The sequence below is a fragment of the Alosa alosa genome, chromosome 24 (assembly GCF_017589495.1).
Source record: "Alosa alosa isolate M-15738 ecotype Scorff River chromosome 24, AALO_Geno_1.1, whole genome shotgun sequence".
NCBI lineage: Eukaryota > Metazoa > Chordata > Actinopteri > Clupeiformes > Clupeidae > Alosa > Alosa alosa.
In genome coordinates this window covers 5,147,329-5,164,828 of record NC_063212.1, presented here as the reverse complement: position 1 = coordinate 5,164,828, position 17,500 = coordinate 5,147,329, and the positions used below count along the sequence as shown (strand labels likewise).

General features: G+C 41.4%; 1 protein-coding gene across 2 annotated transcripts in view; it reads left to right on the top strand.

Annotated features, from left to right (window-relative positions):
* Positions 1-17,500, top strand: part of arap2 (ArfGAP with RhoGAP domain, ankyrin repeat and PH domain 2) — a 113,381-nt gene that overhangs the window by 40,093 nt on the left and 55,788 nt on the right. For both annotated transcript variants that reach the window (XM_048236534.1, XM_048236533.1), the window contains exons 10-12: positions 11,001-11,086; positions 12,965-13,147; positions 17,181-17,355. In XM_048236534.1, coding sequence (XP_048092491.1) covers positions 11,001-11,086; positions 12,965-13,147; positions 17,181-17,355 — 444 coding nt within the window. The remainder of the gene's footprint in view (positions 1-11,000; positions 11,087-12,964; positions 13,148-17,180; positions 17,356-17,500) is intronic.

The window sequence follows — 17,500 nt, the reverse complement described above, 5'->3', positions numbered from 1 at the left end:
GCATTGAAACAAATAGCCAGCAGAAAACAATTACTCACAATGCTCTAAGCACTCCTGAAGGAAACCCAAATAGAGCTCAGGACACTCAGCCTGGAGATCCAGAGCGTGGAACTAAAGATTTAGAACCTGGTACTTTTAGATTCTACTCTGAGGGCTTAAGTTGCCCAAGTTATGACGTAGAACCCAGAGTTTAGAATTTACCACTTGGGGCCCCATGGAGCTTGTGTTAGTGATAGAGTTTCAAGAGAAGTCAAGAGCCAATGCTGAGGGAGAAGTCTGCTCCCTGTTTCTGAGTTCCGGAACTCCCCCCTCTCCCTCTCCCTCTTCGGCATTCCCCAGCTAGACTACAGTCATTCTCTGTGACTTTTACTCGTCCTTCATTGTCGGTGAAAATCGACGAGACCCCCCTGTGCCAGCAATTTTTGAACACACACACACACACACACACACACACTTACACACACACACTCTCTCTCTCTCTCTCTCTCTCTCTCTCTCTCTCACATCCAGTTCTGAGCCATATTAGGCTTGCCTCCTGATGACTGTAATGATCTCTGATGGATAACCGGGCCTCGACATTAGTGGTAATTACACAAGGGACCCCTGCAATCCATATTCATAGAGCTGTTGTTTTTCCCTCTCTGTCTTTTCTTCCCCTTTCTTTTCCTCTCTTTCTCTGCTCTTTTCTTTCTTGACCTCCCCATCACACACACACACACACACTCAACACAAGTACACACACACACACACACACACACACACACACACACACACACACACACACACATGCATGCAAGCATGCCGTGATGTTTAATTTATCAACAATTCCAGCCCTGAAGTTCACCAAAATAATCATGGCGACCAACAGACATAATTAATTCATGAATCATTAGCAATGAGTGCCCTACACCAGATCACACACATATACACAGACACACACACACACACACACACACACACACACTCACACTCACACACTCCCCCTCTGTCTGTGTACTCAGTCAATCATTCTTGCACTCTCTTTTTCATTTCCAATTAACTGAAAGGCTTGGCATCAGTGGAATTGGAAGTGTGTGTGTGTGTGTGTGTGTGTGTGTGTGTGTGTGTGTGTGTGTGTGCTAGAAAAGGCCATATGTGTGTGTGCGCGCGCAGTTGTTGCAGTTGTTGACCAATGAAAGGCACACTCTCCCTATACACAATGGGAGCTCCACTGAGGAGCCTCTTGCATGGGGAATGCCCTGTGTACTGTAAGGAGTCGAGGTCACTGGCATTTTTAGAGATACACGCTCTGCGGCCGCTCGGTATGACCTGGCATGGCTTTGAAGGACTCCAAATACACTTCCTGTATTCTGATGAGGCGAGGGCCTATAAGTGAACAAGCCAATGCTTGGTAAAGTCTGCTTCCAAGATCACAAGCTTCCCCTTTGAAGTTTTGAAACTGAGCTCAGCCAGTTTAGATTATTGCCTTTCTTTTGATCTCTTCAGCTACTTTCTCTAGTCTCCTTGCCTTTAGTGGCGGTTGCAGTGGGGGAAATACAGTAAGTATTGAACACGTCAACATTTTTTTCATGAAATTTTCACCAGACATTAGGATTACCTCAGGTTATCCACCCATATAAAAACATCCAAACGTTAAAGTCCATAAGTAAAGTTACAGTATGTGTAATTAAGTGGAATGACACAGGAAAAAAGTATGAACTGTATGAGGTCTGTCAGTACTATGAGATGAAAAACAGCCCCACACCATGATGCCTTCACCTCCAAACCTCACTGTTGGTATGGTGTTGTTAGAGTGATGCACAGTGCCATTTCTCCTCAAAATATGGTGTGTAGTATGACATCCAAAAAGTAAAATTTTGCTATCACCTGACCAGATGACATTCTCTCAGTATTTCATAGGCTTGTCCAAATGTTGTGTAGTAAACTTTAAACAAGCTTCGACATATTCCTTTTCAGTAATGGAGTCATGTGGGGTGAGCATGCATAGAGGTCATGGCAGTGGAGCATTGCCTATGATTTACTCTGTAAAAATTGTACAGTACTTGCTGCCTCCAAGTCTTTCTAGAGTTTTCTCCGAGTGGTCCTTGGCTCTTGGGCTACACTTCTGACTATCCTCGTGACTCCCTGGTCAGAAATCTTGCAAGGAGATACTGTGCATGGCCGATTGATGATGCAGTGATGTTCCTTCCTCTTGCAGATAATGGCTCCAATGCTGCTTACTAATGCATCTGTAACCAGTTCCATTAATATGTTTTGCAACAATAAGGTTGCAAAGGTTTTTGGAGAGCTCTTTGCTTTTACCCATCACAAAATGTTTATGTGACACCTTGGTAACGAAAAACCTTTTTGTAGCCCATCAGTATCAGTGTTGGGTCAGATTACTTTGAAATGTAATCCATTACTGAGTACAGACTGCATGCTAATTTTTGTAATCAGTAACGTAATCCATTGCATTACAAAAATAATGTAACATAATCTGAATACTTTTGAATTACTTTTGAATAACTTCAAAATAAAAAACTCAAAAATTAAATTGAATAACTTTGAATAAAAAAGACACTCAATCAAGATCATTTTGATGCTACTGTACACTGAATAGCATGTCTGACATTGCCAATGCAAGCCCAGAATGCCTTCTATTGCATTATGTAATGTTATTCTCATGGGTAGGAACATGACCCTTTTTTCTGTTTTAGACGAATTGATAGAGAAAAAAGTGTATTTTGGCTCTGTGTGTGTTTGTGAGTGTGTTTTGGGGTGCAAGATGGCTTACTTGATGGGTAAAATACTTATGTGCATTGTGTCTTCTACATTCTGTGTCCATTTACTCCAAATTGGGTCTATATTAATTTGACTATTAACTACACTGCATATTGACTGCATGATGTAAAGCTACTATACTATTTTGTAATTTGTATTTTATTGAGTTGAAATGACTGTATTTCCCATCAAAATACTTTATTGTATTTTTAGATTTTAAAAATACTGCAAAAATAATCGCTTTGAGACATCTGTGTGATGATGTCATAAAAGTGCAGAATGATGGAAGCTAATTGGTGCTGACTTATGCCAAGCAGACACTGTGATGTTTACCTGATTTCAGCCCAGAATCAGTTGGATCCGACAAACTTTTGACTTAGGTCTGTCCAATTTGTTGTGTAGTTTGAGCAGGCTCGCAACTAGAGCCCGCTAATTATTTCAACCAAAATTCTGCCACGTACACAGCTCATTCAGTATCATTACAGTACAGCAAAAAACATATACCATTTACATCAGTGGTTTTCAGTGTAAGGACCAGCAGGGTCCCAGAGTTAAATTAACATTGGGGTACCAAAGGGATCGGGCACTACTACAACAGAGGGGACTGGTGGCCAAAGACCAAAGGGATTTCCTCGGCTCTGATGTATCATCCCTGGGGGGACCTGGGGGAGCTCCCTCCGGAAGAAACTTTTGTATAATGAATCAATCTGGTGCACTTTTTGAAAAGAAGAAATTCAGAGGTTGCTCATTTTGATCTACTGTATGGATGGACATATTGTGCTGTAGCCTAAACTATTTTGCGCTTCAGAATTTTAACCATGCACACACTGGTGGAATAGTTATGATGATACTGCAGTAAGTTCACAACCACAAAACATATGTGCTGAGTTTCACATTTCAGAAATGGTCAAAAATAGTGTACATTTCAGCACTCCATACAATTATGCTGAAATGGTCACCTGTGTTGTTCAGTTAGTTAATCTAAGATAAGCTACAGTAGTTATTTTGGTCATTGTAATGGCCATCTATACATGCTGTATATTCCTTTTTTCAGGACAGCCTGGGCTAACCATATCTGGGAAAGAATGATGTGATAATATTTGCATATGTCTTATGTCAGGCTTTATATCAAGAAAAAAACTTTGCGTCTCATTACTTTTTTTCTTCATATTTTTGCATTAATGTCACTAGGAAGGCAAGGAAGCATGCCAGTAGAAATATTCATATCTGTGTAAGTAGGATTGTCTGGAATCTGGCTGGCAATAAGAACCATGATAGTGGGATACTCTGTGGCTAAGCAATTTACAAAAACGTATAGTTTACATTAAAATACAGTATATAATTTTGGCCCAAATTTTTACCCAAAGTTGGAGACCATGAAGACATTTGTTGCAATTTCAAAACCGGATTAGGCCTACTCGGGAACCGCTTATTGTACAAAGGCATACTTTCCTCGTATTAGGTAAGGTTTGCTGTTTATTGTGCTATAGGGTTTATATAGGGTGCTATAGAGTTTGTGAGATATTTCACCAAGAGTAATGGCTGTGCAGAATGCAAATATGATTAAATTTCCTTAAATTGCATGTAAGTTCAATATTAATTTTCTTGTGAACCATTTATCACAGCAACCTGGCGCTAATATGATTGGAAAGCTTAGATTCCGCTCATTCACATGATATGCTGTGTGATATGTGACGAGTTAAAGCACAGCAGTTCAGTATGGGCACATGCCCCAGTAAAAAGGTATGCGTACTTATACTGTAGATTCCAACTCGTTCCTGCCTTTCCTTACCTTGGTGTACCGCTTTTTCTTAGCGTGTTCAATACTTTTTTCCTGTGTCATTTTAGTACACATTTAGTACTTATGGACTTAACCTGTTGAGGGGTACGGTCACAAATATGTGATCAGATGCAGCTGGGCCCCTGGGAGTACGATCACAAATATGTGATTAGAACGTTTTTGAAAAAGGTTCTATACCATGACGCAACAATTACCCTCAGGGACTTTTCTGCCATTAAAGGACCAGTATGTAGGAAATAATGGAAAATAAACTGTAACCATTCCAAAAATGATCACCATATGTTGTCAGAGAGTAAGGAAACACAATGAATTGAAATAATGGATTATTTGACAACATTACTCTAACCTGTAAAACCCCGTAAAACCAATGAAAAAAAAATGAGTTACGGGGCGGAATCTCTTGGAATTTTCGTTTATGTTTTGAACGATTAATTCTAGAATAGCGTATTAATAATGGGCTAGCTGGCCCTCCTATTTGAGTTGCCAAATTAGCAAAGGCCAACTGTCAACAGCTGTCAGTTGTAGTCATGAACGCCTACGAGAGGCAGGCAAATTTCCAAAATTAAAACAAGAAACAAATTAAGTGGACATCGGAGGAGCTTCCTTAGATGGTGACGTCTTCGTAAAACAAAGAATATCAAGTCTGACGCAGAGCTGGCCATATTTCTCCACAACAGGTAGCCTATGCTAAACTTCATCTGCATCGCTAACTTCAGCTAAATATGTTGGTTAGAGAGGTATTTTTTGTTTTCACTGTTTCCGTAATGTGTAGCTGGGTCATGGTTGGAGAAACGTTAAAGCAGCTGCAGGTCAACTAACGTTAGCTAAGTCTTCATTACATCTGGCAACCCAGAAGAGGCTCGCCTAGTAGTCTTGAGAACGTTTACCAGTGTTTTGATTTTGGCCTACAGAACGTTCGGTAACAATCCTACAAATCGCACCTTTAAACAATTTTAAGAACACTGAAACTATATAACTTTCTCGTAGAATTCTAGAAGAAGCCAGGAAAATAATTCACTCTCTGCAGAACGGCATTGTCTTAAAGAATTCACTTCTCAACAGGTTAAATGTTTGGATTATTTTATATGTGTGGATTACCTGAATAGCCTCACTTGAAGTATACTTACTGAAAAAAATGTTGACGCGTTCAATACTTATTTCCCCCGCTGTAAATGCATTTCTGTGTGGAGGACCATTCTCCCTCTGTGCATTACTCTGGTATAATTATCCCAGATGGAGATGTGTTTCACCCTCATACAAGTCTAATGTGACTTTTATTTTGAAATTCACCATTTACCAGAAGATGGCTCAGCAGTTGACTGATTCAACGGCAGTGTCTCTTAGTGTTACTGTGAACTAGATGTACCGCAGAGTGGTACAAAATATGACCGCCGCCCTGTCCAGCACGTTTTCCACAAAAACAAGTCACGCTGAAAGGCATATATGATTCTAACTGTCTCACTGAATTGCATTATGCACACTCAATTCTCACTGGTATCTGCTAGACAACAAGTACCAAAACATGATTAGTTCATAGATTTCACATGTAAAATACATTTGATACAACCCCACCCCCATCTTGCCTGTTCATAATTCTGAGAAATTCTTGAATTGTGTACATGTTTATGTTTATGTGTGTGCGTGCATGTGCATGTGCTTGTGTGTTTGCCTGTTTATGTGCCTGTGTGTGTGCATGTGCATGCATGCGTATATATGTCTACTGTGTGAGTATGTGTCATACGTAGGATTACTGTGAATGTATGTGTGCGTGTGTATCTGTTTATGCACATGTGTGCATATGGAATGGGTTTACATGACCCCTGGAGGCAAATATACGCTAAAAATTGGTCATCCTAGGCCGTACGGTTCTCAAGATATTCACAGAAAACTGTGTCTGCCCTACCCTCCTTTCGGGGGGTCCAGTCCAGCTGGGGCTACAAAACAAAAAAAAATGATGGTTCCATGCTATCCATGTGGGGTTACATGCCCACCAAGTTTCGTGTACCCCGGTCTTTCAGTGTCCCGGGAATCCTTGTTGATGTACGGTCACTAAATGTACACATAAATTATTTTATTGTAAGGCCCCCCATAAACGAAAGTCCACGAAACTTGGCATGCATTCGGAGGGTGTCATAATGATCCTACACTTTCAATTTCGTGCAGTTTTGACCATGTCAGCCAGAGATATTGTGATGAAAACACCTAATGTTTTGCTTTTTAATTTTTAACTAGGTGGCGCTATACATGAAATAAGTGGTAATGGGATAGGTTGGCATGCCCCTTAAGACCAACATACAAAAAAAGGTGGACCTCCTAGGCCCTACGGTTCTTGAGATATTCACAGAAAACTGTCCCCGGCCACCTACCGGCCAGTTGGTGTATAGTAACATAAATTAATTTATTGTGTGGCCCCCCATGAACGTAATTCCACGAAACTTGGCGTGCATTCAGAGGGTGTCATATTGATCCTACACTTCCAAATTCGTGCAGTTTTGACTATGTTAGGGTCACAGATACCTACGATTACAACACCTCATTTTTACTTTTGTGTTTAACTAGGTGGCTTATACATGAAATGAGTGGTTATGGAATGGGGTGACATGGCCCTTTGAGATCAACATACAAAAAAAGGTCCTCCTAAACCCTACGGTTCTCGAGATATTCACAGAAAACTGTGTCTGCCCTACCCTCCTTTCGGGGGTCCAGTCCAGCCGGGGGCTACAGATCAAAACGAAAAACGATGGTTCCATGCTATCCATGTGGGGTTACATGCCCACCAAGTTCGGTGTACCCGGTCTTACAGTGTCCCGGAATCCTTGACGGAAATTTGGACATGCGAAAAAGGAAAAAAAAAAAAAAAAAAATCTGACTAAACCTATATGACGCTTAAACCAAGCTGGCGTTTGTGAATATCTGTGAATATCTCGGAGAACCGTGGGGCCTAGGAGGTCCACCTTTTTATGTATGTTGGTCTTAAGGGGTATGTCAACCCATCCCATTACCACTTATTTCATGTATAGCGCCACCTAGTTAAAAAATTAAAAAAGCAAAAAATTAGGTGTTTTCATCACAATATCTCTGGCTGACAAGGTCAAACTGCAATGAAATTAAAAGTGTAGGATCATTATGACACCCTCGAATGCATGCCAAGTTTTGTACTTTTCGTTCATGGGGGCCTTACAATAAAATAATTTATGTGTACATTTAGTGGCGCACCAACAAAGGATTCCCGGGACACTGAAAAGACCGGGTACACAAACTTGTGGACATGTACCCCCACATGGATAGCATGGAACCGCTATTCTTCGTTTTGATCTGTAGCCCAGCTGGACTGGGACCCCGAAAGGAGGGTAGGGGCAGACCAGTTCTCTGTGAATATCTTGAGAACTGTAGGGCCTAGGATGACCAATTTTTTCAGTATGTTTGCCTCCAGGGGTCATGTTAACCCATTCCATGTGCACACATGTGCATAAACAGATACCTACACTTTTACACATACATTTACAGTAATCATACGTGATGACACATACTCACACAGTAGACATATATGCATGCATGCACATGCACAAACACACATACGCAGGCAAACACACAAGCATCACTATACACACACACACACACCCACATACATAAACATAAATTTGTACACGCATTACATGCACACAATTCAAGAATTTTTTTTTCCATCTACTCCTTTTGTCATTTTTGGTCATTGATACCCGAGACCCGAACCACGGGGTACATGAAATTTGGTGGGTATGTAGCCCCACTAGACTTTTACGGAAAATTTTCATTTTGTCCCGGGGACCACCACCAACCCAACCCCGCTGGGCCCCTGAACCGCAAAAAAAACAGTTTTTCCTAAATAACTACCTGAACCGTGGCACTGAGGATGAAGAATCTTTTATGGTATGTTGGTCTCAAGGGCCCACATCAACCTTGGCTCATAATCACTCATTTGTGATTTGCACCCCACCGGTAAAAATGAAAATGCAATATTATTCTGCTTTTTAATCGCCCTGTCTTCAGTTAAGATGTTCAGAACTGCACCAAATTGTATGTGTATGATTGACCTGGCATTCTCGAGGGGTATGGCAAGTTGCGTAGAATTTCATCCATGGGGTCTAAAAAATTAGGTTATGTGTACATTTAGTGACTACACTCATTGGCCTGTAAATGGGGTGCACATATACACATGCACACACACAGGCACCCACATACTATCGGTATTAGAACGGCGATACATAATTACAAATTCAGTAGGATTAAAAAGAAAAGCCAAAATAAATATTCATCATCATCATCATGGCTGCATTTTCAGTATTGGCTAGAAGTAGTCGCTTGTCCACTAGATGGCGACGTTGCAGTGAGACGTGGCTTGTTGGAAGTTAAAAGTGGGTTGAAAAACAATGGACGCTTCATACAAGGACTGTAATTTACCGCAGCTTAACATCTAATAAGGATAGGGACGATGTTCACATGAAGTGTAATTCCCATTTCTTCTTGAAGCCGAAATAAATCTGAGGATGTTTATCGACATGCTTGGTTTTACTGCAGGTAATGCGAACTTGTAATATCAATAAGGACCTAGGTAATGTTACCGCGAAGCGTTGGTTGAGTGATGGAGGCATTTGATTTGATTTGCATTGTAGAAAACTATAAATGCGGTTATACCAAGCAAAATTGTATAGCAGCACTGTTTGTATCTTTCGACTGTCATTTTATTGCACGCACGCTACAAAATCATTCTGTGCAATGGAAGATTTAATGAGCGTACGGTCATACAGTTTTGCCTATATGCGGGAGACTGAGACTGAGATACATTTTGTTTTAAGTCGCCAGGGTGTGATATGTGCTTTGATTACAGCTTGGTAGTTGTAGTCTGTGAAATTAAAAAAGGCGTGTGTGTGAAGTATCCAAACAATGACACCTTCATTATGGCTGTTTTGGCACCTTAAGCTACTGTGATGGGTCCCATTTAGAAGTGGGCTGATTATTTCCTTGACTCATGGAGCCGCTTTGTTATTACAACTTTTACCAATGACATGACAGTTTAAGTCAGCTGATACTGTAAGGCGTAAGCCATTGGTTTCAAAGGAGATTTTATTTTGTGTCGCCAGCATAGCCTATTGACAATTTATGTTGTAAATAGGCCTACCTTATAATCCTACCTGTAGCTTAGGAAGTTAACAACTTTCTATTAGGATCCATAGTTTGTTAGTTACCCGTTTTGTCATAACTCCCTGATGCATTTTTTGCATTTTAGAATAGCCAGAGCTGTATATCTCAATCGGAAAATTAAACAATATCGGTTGCCTATGGACTAGGCTGGGTGAACCCAGCCTGATCTGCCCGCTATTTATTTTTTGATTTCTTAAAAGATTGAGCTTGGTCTGGATGAAGCCAGACTAGCCATGGACCTCAGTTAAACAATGCAAGGGAACATGAATCAGCCTATATTTGCACTAACAATAACGGACAAAGCTCTTCAACTTTTGGCCGTTAATGTGTATGAACAGTCTAATGACGCATTTCATCAAGGCCCATTTGGACATGTCAGTTATTTGCACCACTGGTTAGATGTAAAACAGCATTTTAAGTTTCAGACTGGGCTACTGTTATTTAATTTGTGCATTAACAATAACGTTTCAGACTACTGTTACTTAATTTGTGCATTGACAATAAAGTATTACATGAACTAAAGATGACTAAAATCTTATGTACAAGAAGAAACATTCACAAAAATCCATCCATCCAAAAATGACCTTTGTTTTGATAGCTGTTGAAAACGGCATGGAACTGACAGAGGTGTTTTTGTTTAAAAAAATACATAAAAATAAATAAATAAATAAATAACATTATGCTGATACCTTTTGCTTTTTCCCAAATACAATGTAGCCTACGGGTGTAAGTGACCTTTCATCAATCCAGTTGCAATGGATGAACTGTGATGAACCGCCCTCTACTTGTGATTGTTTAGAGATTTTAAAGGTTTACCAACAATGCTACATCTTCTTTTGGCCATTCTACAATCTATTCACCTTTTCAGCACCAGTAGGCTACTTCGTGCAGCCGCGACACACACACTCAGGCATGCCAAACAAGCATACAAAAGTTTCAAGAGTGGGGATGGAGTAAAAAATATGGAGACAAATTGAAGTGTGATTTATTTTCGCTGAACGGATGTACAGGACTGAGGGCGGGTCATATTTTGTACCGCTTACCATACATCTAGTTACTACTAGTAGTGCTATTGATGGTGGATGAACTAATGGACTGAATGAGTTAAATGAAATTAAATGAAGTGCAAACAAAAAGAAAATACATGCATTTAAACTTCAAACAAGGTGAAATAAGAAAATGAAAGTTCTAGAAGATATGAGAAGAGATTACCTGTGTCTGTGCGTCTGACCGCTTGTCTGTTTATGTGATTGTGCAGCGCAGCACCGGTTCCTGGGTCCCAGCATCTCTCAGGTACGAAGCCTGAAGCTGGACAGCAGCATCTGGAGCAACGAGCTGGTGGAGGTGAGGGCAGCCTAACATGCGTCTATGGCTGTGTAGACATGGGCATATGGGTGTAGAATGTCTATGGGTGTAGACATGGGCATATGGGTGTAGAATGTCTATGGGTGTGTAGACATGGGCATATGGGTGTAGAATGTCTATGGTGTGTAGGCATGGGCATTTATGCTGTAGAATGTCTATGGGTGTAGACATGGGCATATGGGTGCAGAATGTCTATGGGTATGTAGATGCAGATAAGGTAGATTGAAATAATTCTAACTGCTTTTCAATAATTTGATTATTTTAAAAATTAAAGATATTCGAACAAATTTTAGGGATCTCTTTAAATATTCGAACCTGTAATGCGGAAATATTTTTGTAAATGTATTTGTTGTAGCCTAAATGCTATTTCTAACTAGATTCCGCTTTTTCACGCCTTCTGAAGTGAAATCGCGAGAGCTCATTAGCAAGGCTATTATTGGCCATCTGGGCTCCCAGGTTACATCCTGGCTGGTTCGTGAGCAGTGAGCAGCTCCTACATAAACATTTTTATTTGTCTAACCCTTCTCTGATTTTAATCACCTTAGTTATCAATCAAAGCAACAGGGAAAAGAAATGGCAACACAATCATTAAAAATACTTAACAAATAAATGTGCAGATAAGTCTGAATGAAAGCAGCACTGGTTGGAAGCCTGGAACATTAAACAAAAGTAATTGCCATTAATTTAAGAAGGATTATAGTCTATGGTTAGACTGTTCAGTTTCCACGGTGTTTAAGTTTCAATTGAATACTTTTTCTCCTTGGGACAGGCCCGCTTGAGTCTTGGAAAATACTTTTCCATTTGCATTGGGATTGAGATGATTAGAATTTGCTTGATCAATTTCAATGCAGTAGTTTTCGAACAAATGGGTGCAGGCGTGCTAATGATGCTAACCCGGTTTAATGGCAATTTAATGATGGTCTTACCCGCGATTAATGTTTGGATTACATGTGCATGCTGAGGAGGATGCGCCTGTTGAGAGGGAGAGAGAGAGAGGCACGGGCAAAGGAGAGTCTGTGGTGAGGTAACTAGGCCTACTTCACCGCCTACCTGGTAGAGCTTGACATACTACAATGCAAAGATATATTTGAAATTTTGGTCATATGGATGACAAATACAAGGCAGGAGGTGTGTGTTGCTTTAGACCAGAATGCCCGACATCAACGAGATTTTTATTGATATCGCATTACATGTGCTATACATATCGCTATCGCTGTATCGCCCAGCCCTATGCTCAATAATAACAATTTTGACACACGATTATTCAGCCTTTCGTGCACGTGAGTCTATTGACATTGACTGATACACTGCCTCTGGTGTGACAGAACAACAAATAGAATCAACTTAAGTTTGATACCAATATCGGGTCTTACGGAAGACATTTAATAATGGTTAAAATATTATTATACATATTCAATATATTCACTTTAATATTAATAAACAAAACTAACTTCTCGAATATGATTTTGGGCAAAAGTCAAAGCCCTAGTGTAGATTGTCTATGGGTGTGTAGAATGTCTATGGGTGTGTAGACATGGGCATATGGGTGTAGAATGTCTATGGGTGTGTAGACATGGGCATATGGGTGTAGAATGTAGAGATGGGTACATGGTACATACACGAGTATATTGGATGAAGGGTGTGTACAGTATATGGGAATATTTGTAGGAATAGTGGGGGTGAGCTGTGATGAATGTAGACGAAAGGTATTTGTTAAGGAGGGTGCAGAGTGGATGTGCACTCACTCATTCACTCACTTACTCACATTGTCTTTCCCTGTGTCTTCCTCTTTTCCCTTCATCTTTCCCCTCTCTCTCTCTCCCTTTCTCTCTCACTCTCTCTCTCTCTCTCTGCCAGCTCTTTCTGGAGGTGGGGAACAAGAACGCCAACAGTTTCTGGGCGGCCACTCTGAGCCCCGAGGACGAGCTCCACATGGGCGCGTCGGCCGAGCAGCGGGCCACCTTCCACCGCAGGAAGTACCGCCAGAGGATGTACCGGCACGCACTGGAGGGCCTCAGCAGCCAGGACGACCTCAACAAGGTGAGCAGGCCCGGAGCACTGTGTGTGTGTGTGTGTGTGTGTGTGTGTGTGTGTGTGTATGTGTGTATGTGTGGGTTCATGTATCTGTATGTATGCATATTTGTTGGATGTGTGGAGACTCATTCGTTCATACTGTACGTTCTCCAAAAACTTAAAACATAAAACATCTTTCCACGGAGTTTCATGTATTTTTTGAGTAATCGTGTAAGAAACAGGCAGACAGACAAACAAATAAACAGGGTGTGTGTGTGTGTGGGGGTGTCAGGTTGATGTGTTTGTGTGTGCTGGATGTGTGTGGTAGGGACCTTGTGTCTAATTCAAGTGTGTGTGTCTGTGTGTAAATATGTGTGTGTGTGTGTGGGGGGGGGGTTTGGTTGGGTTGTATATGTATATGAGTATTTGTTGGATGTGTGGGGACCCATTCAAAAGTGACTAATCAGGTCATTCGTGGAACAGGTGCTGTTAGTCGTACATTCTCCAAAAACGGGGTCTTTCTTGACCCATAACACATCTTTCCACAGAGTTTCATGAAAATTGGAGAGGTATTTTTGAGTAATGGTGTAATCCTAAGAATCAGGCAGGCAGACAAAGATTGATAAATCACACCTAACACATTACCACCTCGGTTGAGGTAATAAAGACTTGAAAAGCGCTATACAGAAGGCCCCCTCAAGAACCATCCTCACCAGATAATGTTGATCGCTTCCTCTGTTGCACACTGAAGACGGTATGCAGATGAGAGAATGAGCTTGTGACTGCTCTAAATTAACTTTTTTCTCAGTGTCCCGCAGCTGTCGAATTCTACTTGCCACTGTCGGACTTAAACACCAGTGTCTCAAATTCAAGTTCTTGTTTTCCCATTCTACGCAATAAACAGCATAATAATCAGTAACTTGCATCACTTAATTAACTCGCTCTGGTCCACCATGTCAGTTCTGGAACAATTTATTAAACACCATTTCATTAATCATCTGCTGTTTCACACAACACTCATTTTCAGAGATTGCGCTGCTTGGCTCTTTTGAGGTTGCACTTAGACATTCATTGTTCATCGCTTTGACGGACAGGGTTGTAAAACATTCAATAATAATCTATTTTCACGGCCTTTAATTTCAACGCCAGCTCGGTACATGTCATGGCCACAGATCTCAGTGAAAACAATAAGTAGCCTAGCGTGAAATTACCACAAAGCCGTCAGATAGGCTAGCCTACCTCCTGCCACGCCTTCACCCTCAAATGCTCCCCACTAAATGAATTAGCAAAACGTGAAGTTAGAATATGTATCCGATGTAACAAGCTGTTTTGACATTGTAAACGTTCTCTAAGAAGTAGAGTGTAGCAGTTTGCAGTAGCCTAAAGTTAACTACAACGGCTGCCTATTGCTGGAAAAAAATATGAGCGGCCTATTTTAATAATTTGATAAACTAATAAATGCTCGGGCGGGCCGGATTAAAGTGCATGGCCGCAGTTTGACAATTCCCTTAGAACTGCCACAGTTTAAAATGTCAAATGCTAACTTAAATAACTGTTTTCATTGTTATAGGGCTACCTTGCAACACTATCGTTTTGTCAAATCGCAGTTGCAGTAGGCTATTTTAGCTCAGCATGATATTGCGGACGCTTGTCTGTCAATGACAGAAAACACGCACTGCTCTTAGTCAGAGAGGACTGTCATCTGCTTTTTTGTAGAACACCAGTGTAACCCTTAGGCCTACACTATCAGTCAAAAATGTTCACAATGTCATGAAAACAAATGCCATTTTACCTGCCTGCTAGGTAAGTTTAACCCTATATCGGAAATATAAAATATATATATCGATATATCTATATCGACTCCATTAGCCTACCGCCTCTTTGCCCTATTTTTTTTTGTGTCGGCCTTATAAGTCACAATATTCATTTAACCAATAATGGGCAGATTCCTAAGGAAACGCAGCACCCCCTCCCATTTGGGTATCTTACTATATTTGTACCAAAATAACATTGTAGCCTACAGTGATTTGAAGAGCAGTAGCCTAAACAGTGTTGTAAGGCTGCGGTACAAAACCGGCTTTTACAGATTTCTTTTTTACAGATCAGCTGGCTAACGCTGCTTTTGCCAGCTGCCCGCCACGCCAGGGTCAAATTTTGTATAGGCCAGATTCTGTATTTTATTCAGACAAGAAAGATACGCTTAGATTCCCATGTGAACAGTTTAGGGAAAAAGTACCTATTTTGAAATTTGCTTTGCCATTTTTCATTGTCCCAGAGTTGTCCCAGACATCCTTCTATTGTGTCCCGAAGCATTTTTTATGGTCCCCGGGACGTCGGGACATCGTTAATTTCGAGCCCTGCTTAGACATGAGGCCCATGAATGGAGCGCTTGTGCTGCCGTCTTGCTCGCTTGGCTCCTGGCTGTTTGTTGATCTGTTTCTTGAGTGCTCCCAACGTGCGGATGCAGAACTATTCTGAGCGCACCCTAAAAGAGAGAGAGAGAGAGAGAGAGAGAGAGAGAGAGAGAGAGAGAGAGAGAGAGAGAGAGAGAGAGAGAGAGAGAGAGAGAGAGAGAGAGAGAGAGGGGCGGGGGTTGAGTGCGGAAGACTGATTCTACCAGCGTCAGCACTAACACACTAACAGAGATCAGCCTGTTATTGTTTTGGTAAGTGGGGAAGCACAGGGAGCAGAAAAGATGGGGGGAGAGAGAGAGAGTTGGAAAGGAGGGAAAGAGGGAGACATTGTTCCAGAAGTAGATTAAGAGCTGAGAGTAATAAGAGAGTAATGGCAATGAGTGCTTTGTGGCATGTTTGTGTGTGTGCATGTGTGTACATGTTGTATAGTGTGGCTACACATGAGTCTCTTTACCCTTCATGGTCTGTTCCAAGTTTGTGTTGCCTCTAAGAATTGACTCTTGATTCTTGACTGTGTGTGTGTGTGTGTGTGTGAGAGAGAGAGAGAGAAAGGGAGAGAGAGAGAGAGAGAGGGAGAGGGACAGAGCTTATCAAATCTATCTGTCTTCATTGTTCTCCTTCTTCCACTCTTCTCTGATTTGAGCCAACCTGATCTGGTATTCCCACAGATCACACACACACACACACACACACACACACAAAAAATCACAAAAATTCCAACCATATGCAAACCACTCGTAAGTGGTTTGTGTACTTTCGATAATCACATGAGGATGAATCAACTTCCACTTCATAGCCTGTAGTAGAGAGTTTATATGCATAACATGCTATAGTAGTATCTGTAGGGATTACATGGTACAAATAAGATACTAAATAAGAACAAAAGTAAGCAAAGGTGTCTGGAACATCTCTGTGTGTGTGTGTGTGTGTGTGTGTGTGTGTGTGTGTGTGTGTGTGTGTGTGTGTGTGTGTGTGTGTGTGTGTGTGTTTCACCATATTTTCGTCACCTATCTGCTGATTTTGTGTGGTATTGGAGAAATGTGTTGACAGATGCTGTCCATGCTTGCACAGCCTACAGTATGTGTGTGTCTATGTGTGTTGGCAACTTGAGTGTGTGTGTGTGTGTGTGTGTGTGTGTGTGTGTCCACATCCACCGCTTGCGCTTTGTCTCGGGAGAGGATCCTGTCTGTTCCATTTAGATCGATAACACCTGATCTTACTGCATGTTTGTGTGTGAGTGTTAGAAAAAAGGTGAGACAGTGACAAATGAAAGCTTCCTTTCAAATCACGTTATCTAACTTTGTGTGTGTGTCTGTGTGTGTGTGTATGAATTTGTGCATGCATTTTTTGTGTGTGTGTGTGCGTGTGCATTTATGCATCTATGTGTTTTTGTGTGTGTGTGTGTGTGTGTGTGTGTGTGTGTGTGTGTGTGTGTGTGTGTGTGTGTGTGGATGAATTTGTGCATGCATGAATTTGTGCATGCATTTCTATGTGTGTGTGTGTGTGTGTTTGTTTATGCATCTGTGTGTGTGTGTGTGTGTGTGTGTGTGTTTTATGCATCTGTGTGTGTGTGTGTGTGTGTGTGTGTGTGTGTGTGTGTGTGTGTGTGTGTGTTTATGCATCTATGTGTGTGTATACACACTTAGGCCCTGTGTGCAGCAGTGGTGCTGCCGGACGTGCTGCGGACCATGGCGCTGGTGTTCAGCGGGGCGGACGTCATGTGTGCCACGGGCGACCCTGGCCACTCCACACCCTACCTGCTGGCCCAGAAGGCCGCCCAGCGACTGCAGATGGAGTTCCTCTACCACAACAAGCTCTCAGGTGGGGACCAGAGAGAGAGAAGGAGAGAGTGTATGTGTATGTGCGTGTGTGTGTGTGTGTGGCTGTGTGCATGTGTGCATGTAGTCCTTGCTTGAAAATGTTTAAAGAACACTCTTAAATGCAAATTAAATAAAAAAATGAAATT